Raw genomic sequence first — 10465 nt, forward strand, 5'->3', positions numbered from 1 at the left:
GCATTTGGAAATTGCTCCCAAAGATGAACCAGACTTGTGGAGGTCTACAATTTTTTTCTGAGGTCTTGAATGATTAATTTTTCTATTTTCCCATGATGTCAAGCAAAGAGGCACTGAGTTTGAAGGTAGGCCTTGAAATACATCCACAGATACACCTCCAATTGACTCAAATTATGTAAATTAGCCTATCAGAAGCTTCTAAAGACATGACATCATTTTCTGGAATTTTACAAGCTGTTTAAAGGCACAGTCAACTTAGTGTATGTAAACTTCTGACCCATTGGAATTGTGATACAGTGAATTATAAGTGAAATAATCTGTCTGTAAACAGAAAAATGTCTTGTGTCAGGCACAAAGCAGATGTCTTAACCAACTTGCCAAAACTATAGTTTGTTAACAAGACATTTGTCGAGTCGTTGAAAAACAAGTTTTAATGACTCCAATCTAAGTGTATATAAACTTCCGACTTCAACTGTACAGGGGGTAACGGTACAGAGTCAATGTGCGGGGGCATCGGTTAGTTGAGGTAATATGTACATGAAGGTAGAGTTATTAAAGTGACTATGCATAGATGATAACAACAGAGAGTAGCAGCAGTGTAAAAGAGGGGGAGAGGGGCAATGCAAATAGTCTGAGTAGCCATATGATTAGCTGTTCAGCAGTCTTATGGCTTGGGGGTAGAAGCTGTTTAGAAGCCTCTAGGTCCTAGACTTGGCGCTCTGGTACCGCTTGCTGTGTGGTAGCAGAGAGAACAGTCTATGACTAGGGTGGCTGGAGTCTGTGACAACTTTTAGGGCCTTCCTCTGACACCACCTGGAAAAGAGGTCCTGGATGGCAGGAAACTTGGCCCCAGTGATGCACTGGGCCGTTCGCATTACCCTCTGTAGTGCCTTGCGTTTAGAGGCCGAGCAGTTGCCATACCAGGCAGTGATGCAACCATGCTCTGGATGGTGCAGCTGTAGAACCTTTTGAGGATCTGAGGACCCATGCCAAATCTCCTGAGGGGGAATAGGTTTTCTTCTGCCCTCTTAGTAAAAGTTAGCTTGTGGAAAAGCATAGTGCATAAGGGAAGTACCAAAACCTCTTGATATAGTGGAGGTGCATGCAAGCAGATGAGGAAATGTGGCTAGGATGGATGAAATTAGATAGTAAAACCTGCAAAAGAGCCAATGTAAACCATGAAAAAAATGCACAACCCTCCCATGTTCTTGTACTTCCGGCGCCGACAGAGATGGCCGCCTCGCTTCGCGTTCCTAGGAAGCTATGCACTATTTTGTTTTTTTATGTGTTATTTCTTACATTGTTACCTCAGGTAATCTTAGGTTTTATTACATACAGTCGGGAGGAACAAGTGGATATAAGAGCAACGTCAACACACCAACATTACAACCAGGAATACGACTTTCCCGAAGCGGATCCTCTGTTTGGCCTACCACCCAGGACAATGGATCGGATCCCAGCCGGCGACCCAAAACAACGACACCGTAGAAGAAGGGGCAGACGGAGCGGTCTTCTGGTCAGGCTCCGTAGACGGGCACATCGCGCATCGCTCCCGAGCATACTACTCACCAATGTTCAGTCTCTTGACAACAAGGTTGATGAAATCCGAGCAAGGGTAGCATTCCAGAGAGACATCCGAGACTGTAACGTTCTTTGTTTCACTGAAACATGGCTCACTCGAGACAAGTTATCTGAGTCAGTACAGCCACCTGGTATCTTCACGCATCGCGCCGACAGAAACAAGCATCTCTCTGGTAAGAAGAAGGGCGGAGGTGTATGCCTTATGATTAACGAGTTGTGGTGTGATCATAACAACATACAGGAAATCAAGTCCTTTTGTTGAACTGACTTCCTCACAATCAAATGCCGACCTCATTATCTACCAAGAGAATTCTCTTCGATCATAATCACAGTCGTGTATATCCCCCCCCAAGCAGACACATTGACGGCCCTGAAAGAACTTCATTGGACTCTATGTAAACTGGAAACCACACCGCATTTATTGTAGCCGGGGATTTTAACAAGGCTAATCTCAAAACAAGGCTCCCCAAATTCTATCAGCATATCGATTGCGCTACCAAGGCTGGAAAAACCCTAGACCACTGTTATTCTAACTTCCGCGACGCATATAAGGCCCTCCCCCGCCCTCCCTTCGGAAAAGCTGACCACGACTCCCTTTTGTTGCTCCCAGCCAGACAGAAACTAAAACAGGAAACTCCCGGACCAACGCTGGTCCGGACCAATCGGATTCCACGCTTCAAGATTGCTTCGATCACGTGGACTGGGATATGTTCCGCATTGCGGCAAACAACAACATTGATGAATACGCTGATTCGGTGTGCAAGTTTATTAACAAGTGCATCGGTGATGTTGTACCCACAGCGTCTATTAAAACATTCCCCAACCAGCAACCGTGGATTGATGGATTGGTGCAAAATTGGTGCAAAAGTTTTGCATTCGTGCAAAACTGAACGTGCGAACCACTGCTTTTAATCAGGACAAGGTGACCGGAAACATGACCGAATACAAACAGTGTAGCTATCCCTCCGCAAGGCAATCAGACAAGCTAGGCTTCAGTACAGAGACAAAGTGAAGTTGCAATTCAGGGTCTACAGTCAATCACGGACTATAAAAGAAAAACAAGCCCCGTCGTGGATCACAATGCCTTGCTCCCAGGCAGACTTTTTGCTCGCTTTCAGGACAATACAGTGCCACTGACACGGCCCGCTACCAAAACCTGTGGGCTCTACTTCACTGTAGCCAACGTGAGTAAAACATTTAAACGTGTTAACCCTCACAAGGCTGCAGGCCCAGAGGGCATCCCCGGCCGCGTCCTCAGAGCATGCGCAGACCAGCTGGCTGGTGTCTTTACAGACATATTCAATCAATCCTTATCCCAGTCTGTTGTCCCCACATGCTTCAAAAGGGCCACCATTGTTCCTGTTCCCAAGAAAGCTAAGGTAACTGAGCTAAATGACTACCGCCCTGTAGCACTCACTTCCATCATCATGAAGTGCTTTGAGAGACTAGTTAAGCACCATATCACCTCCACCCTACCTGACACCCTAGACCCACTCCAATTTGCTTACTGCCCCAATAAGTCCACAGACAACGCAATCGCCATCACACTGCACACTGCCTTAACCCATCTGGACAAGAGGAATACCTATGTAAGAATGCTGTTCATCGATTACAGCTCAGCATTTAACACCATAGTAACCTCCAAACTCGTCATTAAGCTCGAGAACCTGGGTCTTGACCCCGCCCTGTGCAGCTGGGTCCTGGACTTCCTGCCGGGCCGCCCCAGGTGGTGAGGGTAGGTAACAACATCTCCAGCCCGTTGATCATCAAAACTGAGTCCCCACAAGGGTGCGTTCTCAGCCCTCTCCTGTACTCCCTGTTCACCCATAACTGCGTGGCCATGCATGCCTCCAACTCAATCATCAAGTTTGCAGACGACACTACAGTGGTAGGCTTGATTACCAACAACGACGAGACGGCCTACAGGGAGGAGGTGAGGGCCCTCGGAGTGTGGTGTCAGGAAAATAACCTCACACTCAATGTCAACAAGACAAAGGAGATGATTGTGGACTTCGGGAAACAGCAGAGGGAGCAGCCCCCTATCTACATTAACGGGACAGTAGTGGAGAGGGTGGACAGTTTTCAGTTCCTCGGCGTACACATCACGGACAAACTGAAATGGTCCACTCATACAGACAGCATGGTGAAGAAGGCGCAGCAGCACCTCTTCAACCTCAGGAGGCTGAAGAAATTCGGCTTATCACTAAAAACACTCTTTTACAGATGCACAATCGAGAGCATCCTGTTGGGCTGTATCACCGCCTGGTACGGCAGCTGCTCCGCCCATAACCGGAAGGCTCTCCAGAGGGTAGTGAGTTCTGCACAATGCATCACCGGGTGCAAACTACCTGCCCTCCAGGACACCTACACCACCCGATGTCACAGGAAGGCCAAAAAGATCATCAAGGACAACAACCACCCAAGCCACTGCCTTTTCACCCCGCTAACATCCAGAAGACGAGGTGCATCAAAGCGGGGACCGAGAGACTGAAAAACAGCTTCTATCTCAAGGCCATCAGACTGTTAAACAGCCATCACTAACATTGAGTGGCTGCTGCCAACATACTGACTCAACTCCAGCCACTTTAATAATGGAAACATTTATGTAATCAATTTATCACTAGTCACTTGATATTATATAATGTTTTCTTACCCTACATTACTCATCTCATATGTATATACTGTATGCTATACCATCTACTGCATCTTGCCATCTTGATGTAATTAAATGTATCACTAGCCCCTTTAAACAATGCCACTTTATATAATGTTCTCATACCTTACATTACTCATCTCATATGTATATAGTGTACTCTATACCATCTACTGCATCTTGCCATCTTGATGTAATGTATCACTAGCCACTTTAAACAATGCGCTTTATGTTTTCATACCCTTCATTACTCATCTCATATGTATATACTGTACTCTATACCATCTACTTCATCTTGCCTATGCCGTTCTGCCATCACTCATTTATATATTTTTATGTACATATTCGTATTCATTCCTTTACACTTGTGTGTATAAGGTAGTTGTTGTGAAATTGTTAGGTTATATTACTTGTTAGATATTAGTGCATGGTCGGAACTAGAAGCACAAGCATTTCGCTACACTCGCATTAACACCTGCTAACCATGTGTATGTGACAAATACATTTGATTTGATTTGAACACGTGGCCAATTAATTTTTTTGAAACACAACCCTCCCGTTTTGGAGGTTTGAACTGTTCCTTAAGGCTGTCAAATCCACCAGCAGCTCGTGGCATTACACCTAAAGCAGACATATCCATTGGCTGCACAGTTGCATTAACATAAATCCCATGCAGCCTTGTCATTTTGAGCGTAATTATTTCTATATAGCCTCGTTCTGAACTTCTAACGCCAGTGGGGCGGGTGTGGCTTCGTGACAGTGCACAAGAGGCTGCTCACCAATTTGACAGCTCCAACCCAGTTCCACTTCCAACACTGCCTAAACATCAGCTATAATGTGGGTGTCAGCTATCGCTTGTTAACGCATGATCTGATTGAACCTAGGCCTTAGTTTAGGAGATACCCTGCTACCCTGGTGAGCTTTCCCCTTGTCTTAAAGTGGAAGTCACTTTGGGTTTAATAACCTGTACAACTCTCCACTAAACACCCTTCGTCTAAATAGCAGGGCGCTCTGCTATACGCAGCTGAATTTCCCCAACATATCACATATGGTCTAAGAACAACTCATATGAATTTGTTATTTTCCAAGTTATTCTCCAAGATTCAAATCAGTCTCTTGAATACAAATATCTTGCTAGCTATAATTACATTTCCCCTTCAACTGTGGCTGCTGTGTCAACAACCTTGGGCTTTTCTGTTCCTATTGTGTCATACAATGGATGTTTTTCCACTCGCTACCTACCCAAACCCACTCAAATATGAGGCCTTCAATTAAATGTTGCTATCGCCAATCTGTCTAGTCTATTAACTATGGACATTATTTAGAGAGACATTGAACTATGTTCAGTTATTTGGAGCACAAAGGCACATTTCAAACGATGCCGTTGTAGCCATTATATTCATATACCATCATTTCAAAACATTATGAACAGAACATATATTGTTTTGTGGAACTCAATTATAAGACATCCAAAATTATTTTATGGGCCTATGTCCATCATTCTCAATGTGGCAACTACTCTGAACGCTTCGGGTAAGTGGTAGGTTGTGTTTGTGGTCATATGGCGCCACCTGTCAGTAAAATGTAAACATTACGCATGTTTTTGTATTTTACCTTTATTTAACTAGGCAAGCCAGTTAAGAACAAATTCTTATCCCTATGGGACTCCCATTCACAGCTTGGATGTGATACAGCCTGGATTCAAACCAGGGACTGTAGTGACACCTCCTGCGCTAAGATGCAGTGACAGCTGCGCCACCCAGAAACCCTTTTAAACCAATCCTCTTCCGCTTCTCTACTAATAACCAATTGTACAGAATTATCTTTCAGATATTTTTTTATAAAAAAAGAAAGCATTGAACAAACAAAAACGTAATTATTCAGCGATTTCACATTGCCATTCATTACACAGGTACTGAGTACTACTGTACAGTTACATGAAGCATGTGGAGTCCTGACTTTCTAGTTACTAAGTCCATCTCAGCAAAGACCATTTAAACCAAGGATTACTAGCAGGCATATCCTTGTTTACTCCTCGTTATTTCCTCACCTCTCTCATAGTGCATTAAGTAGAGGATCCAAGGTCTCTCCTCTAATGAGCTTTGAGAGGAATTTCGGGGAAAAAAAGACAAGGATTTCATAGCTAGCAACATTTAAACAGTATTTTTTCCTGTGGCAGCATCAATGCAAAAGGCATACAATTGAACCGTTCCCAAATGTCCACTTTTATTAAAAGTCATAAAAGATGACACAACAAACACAAACAATAGAACAGTTTAGTAGCTCTTGGTGGTCTCGTATGATTCGGGGAAGGGGACAGACATGTGGCCAGAGCCCATGACCAGGGGCAGGATCCCAGCGTTGGGCACCACGTTCCAGGACAGAGTCAGGGTGATGTTTTTGTTCGACCTGGTGGAGAGATCATCACACAAAGGCCTTAAACATCGTAGAGCATTCCTACAGAATTTCCCTTCAAAAGACTGCGAGACAAGCGGGAGAGTTGCCAAAAGCGGTCCTATACTGCCCTCTGCTGCATACAAAGGGTGTTCCATAACTATTCAACATGTAGGCCTAAATGCAAAACAAAATTTTGGTTTCTTTATGTAAAACCAGATGAAATTGTATTTGTCAGAGTTTATAGCAGGTTTAAAAGGTGTCGCAAAATGATTATGTCGATGTGCCTTTTATACCCGCGGTAAACTGTGTGTGACAAACTATTTGATTTGATTCAATAAAATGACGCCAAGTCAGATTCCACACCAATGCTATATCAAAAACATGATTTGTTATCGCTAGGTTACCGGCAGCAGAATAAAAGTGAGAGGGTGAACAGAGGACGCTTACCGAAGACCGTTTCCGTCATCGAAGAAGAAGTACTTGGACTTCATGTCTCTGAGGTTGAGCTTGGTGCTCTCTCCTCTCAGCACGATCTTATCCCACAGAACCACCTGGTTCAGGGCCTGGAAGAAAGCGCAACACGTCACAGTTAAATATCACTAGTTGGCAGCTATTTTACCATGCACTCCACCTTCCTAGGTGGCCTGATCCCAGATCTGTATCTAATCTAATTGTATTTGTCACATGAGCAGAATACAACAGACTTCACTGTGAAATGCTTTACTTTACGAGCCCTTTCCCAACAATGCAGCGTTAAAAAGCAAGACACATTTACTAAAAATAAACACGGAAATAGTAACAACGAGACTATATACACAAGGAGTCCCGGTACTGAGTCAATGTGCAGGGATACGAGGTAGTTGAGGTAATATGTACATGTAGGTAGGGGTAAAAGTGACAGGGCAATCAGGTTAGATAATAAACAGAGTAGCAGCAGCGTGTCTATGTGTGTGTGGCGTCAATATGCATGTGTGTGTGTGTGGGTAGAGTCCAGTAAGTGTGCATAGAGGCGGTGCAAGAGTCAGTGCAAAAAATATATTTAAAAAAAAGGGTGTCAATGCAAATAGTCCAGGTAGTCATTTGATGAACTGTCTTATGGCCTGCTGGCGGTGCGGTAGCAGAGAGAACAGTCTATGACCAGGGTGGCGGGAGTCTTCCTTCCTCTGACACCACCTGGTATAAAAGTCCTCGATGGCAGGGAGCTCGGCTCCAGTGATGTACTGGGCCGTACGCACTACCCATGTAGCGCCTTATGGTGGGTTGTCAAGCAATTGCATACCAAACGGTGATGTAGCCAGTCAAGATGCTCTCAATGGTGTAGCTGTAGAACTTTTTGAGGATGTGAGGAACCATGCCAAAACTTTTCAGCCCCCTGAGGGGGAAGAGGCGTTGACGTGCTGTCTTCACGACTGTGTGTCCAATTCCTATAGTCATAGTTTACATAGGACTATACAGCACAGACAGACCTGAGACCAACCCAGGCTACTTCTTAGGATACACTATTTATAAAATGTCACCCATCAAACCATATTGCCTTCTTGGTTCCCACCAATTAAATGTGTGTGATCTGTGGAAGAACCAATGGGTCAACAGCGTGTGGCAACCAGCCTACACAAGCCAAGAGGAGGAACGTGTGATAATGATCATTGATACATCATAAAGGAAAGAGGTCAGTTCTTACATTGCTCCTGGTGGTGTAGAAGTATGACTATTTTTCTGCATTTCTATATATCGGGTAATCTACCTATAGAAGGTCATCCCTTCAAAGCAAGCCAAGAGGAACGTATGATAATTGATAGCTCAACAGGAAAGAGAACAGGTCTGGGTTGTGTTCATCACGGCGATTCTGCGAAACATTTCGCAACAGAAAACGTTTAGTCGAAAAGGAAAACAATTTGCAACGAAAACAAGAGTTCTATTAGATAAATTCAGGTAGGTACCTCCCCGTTTATTTCTTAAATGGTCAACCGTTCCCGTTGCAAGACGTAATGTATACACCCGTTGTAAGACACTTACGTTGCTCTTGGTGGCGTACTCGGCAGACAAGTAGAGGAAGAGCTGCTTGACGTTCCAGTCAAATATGGGCTTTATGTCAGCAGAGAGGTCAAAGGTGATGAACCCCAGGTCACTTCTTTCCCTGGGTCCTGTGAAGTCATCCACGTTTTTCCTGTCAAATGGTAAAGGCCGACTTAGTTGTGTGCAGTGCATTGCATCCTAGAATTAGGCCAAGACATTCCTTTCACCACGTGGAACAGAAAGCTGTCAAAATATCTGTTTTTTTTTGTCTTGGCTACACCATAGATAGTAGGCTACATTTACTTTATGGTTTCTGGCTGTACATTTAGGCAATAGAGCTACACTTTGCACTGTATGGCTTGGTACAGCTACAGGAATGGCATACCACAGCTCCAAGGTCTGAGCAATGGCTACTATAGATGCGTAGCTACAAAATGTAACGTGATATGTTCATCTGCATGGATGGAAGCATTCACATACACTATTATAAAGCTAATGCAAAGGTGTGATGATAGCTAAATGTCAAAAGTAAGGTCGGAAACATTCCATCTGCTGACAGCTCGTTTACAGTTTGACAAAATATACCGCGCTGACGTGCTGTTCAACTATTGGATACAATGTTGCAAGCAGCAGCTGGCATCCGGTCTGGCTGGCAGGCTACATTGTAGCCAAAGACAAAAACAACGGTTGTTCATTGCTCAGGCAGTTTAATACACTGGTGTCTGTTAGATTGACTGGCGTCAATATTGCCATATGGATTCAATGATCACCTCGAGATGGAATTAGTTAGCACCATTGCAAAGACTCATACACCGATCTAGCTATGTAGCCAACCTATAACTATGTATACGAATAAAAATGTGATCTATCTAAACCAAAGTAATGCATGTTCACTGTAGTCCAATAATAATAATAACTAGTCATCACTCACAGCATTACTCTCGAGACGTGGATATCCACCGGCACCCTCCTGTCTTTGAACGCTGTCGTGATAAAACAGCCAAACGTCAAAGCTGCCATCACGCTGAGCGAGAAGGCAAAGAGGGAATTTGCCCTCGATAACACTGTATTCATTTTGAAATATAATTATATTACAGTTTCATACACAGCGATGCGAAACACTTCTACCCGCAACAGCAGGAAGTGTAGTTTGAAGAAATACGGAACTGGATGTTTTTTCCGTAATCGATGGAACATTAAAGTGAAACATTGCCCCCATGTATTATGGAGGTGAACTACAGTTCGCACAACCAGTAAGAGCTTGGAATTTCATGATGGTAGACAATTGATTGGATAATATAATTTTGAAGTAAAAGTATATGAGTCAAGATAATGTTAAACCTCAAGAGAAGAAATACTCAACACATATTTTTGAACCTTTCTGAAGCATCACAACAAAATGGAACAAACCACAGGTCAACTAAGTTTTTGTCGTAATCATAGGTCACAGTCAGAAAGCCCCTGGCTATAGCTGCACTGTATTCCCTGCCCTAGGGCTGCTGGCAGAGTCTAAATGGCCCTAGGCCTGTATCCACAAAGCGTCTTAGAGTAGGAGTGCTGATAGTGCTGATCTAGGTTCAGTGTTGCATTTTAGATCATAATGAATAAGAATACATGGATAGGAGGGGTCTAAGCCTAGATCTCCACTCCTACTCTGAGACACTGTATGACTATGGGTCCCAGTTGTCCCACAGGCAGGCAGGCAGCGCTATAATACAGCTGCTCTCTCCAACTTATCCTATCTGGTCTCGACCCAGCTGCTGAGGGGAATTTCTGTGTCACTCTGGGCTGGCATATGACCCAGTACCAGAGTCAACA

General features: G+C 44.0%; 1 protein-coding gene across 1 annotated transcript; it reads right to left on the reverse strand.

Moving 5' to 3' along the window:
- Positions 1-6053: 6053 nt before the first annotated feature.
- Positions 6054-9800, reverse strand: LOC115137482 (signal peptidase complex subunit 3). The gene is made up of 4 exons (XM_029673797.2): positions 9579-9800; positions 8648-8798; positions 7079-7194; positions 6054-6643 (listed from the first exon to the last, which is right to left on the reverse strand). The coding sequence occupies exons 1-4, from the start codon at positions 9719-9721 to the stop codon at positions 6511-6513; spliced, it is 543 nt and encodes a 180-aa protein (XP_029529657.1). The 5' UTR covers positions 9722-9800; the 3' UTR covers positions 6054-6510.
- Positions 9801-10465: the final 665 nt, after the last annotated feature.

This window comes from Oncorhynchus nerka, linkage group LG11 (assembly GCF_034236695.1).
Source record: "Oncorhynchus nerka isolate Pitt River linkage group LG11, Oner_Uvic_2.0, whole genome shotgun sequence".
In the NCBI taxonomy this organism is placed as follows: Eukaryota; Metazoa; Chordata; class Actinopteri; order Salmoniformes; family Salmonidae; genus Oncorhynchus; species Oncorhynchus nerka.

Excerpts from the sequence above, each read along its gene's own strand:
- LOC115137482 (XM_029673797.2), bottom strand. The coding sequence starts at position 9,721 with ATGAATACAGTGTTATCGAGGGCAAATTCCCTCTTTGCCTTCTCGCTC. Across the intron at positions 8,799-9,578 it reads CACGTCTCGAGAGTAATGCT|GAAAAACGTGGATGACTTCA; the intron begins GTGAGTGATGAC and ends ACCATTTGACAG. Across the intron at positions 7,195-8,647 it reads AGTACGCCACCAAGAGCAAC|GCCCTGAACCAGGTGGTTCT; the intron begins GTAAGTGTCTTA and ends GCTTTCTTCCAG.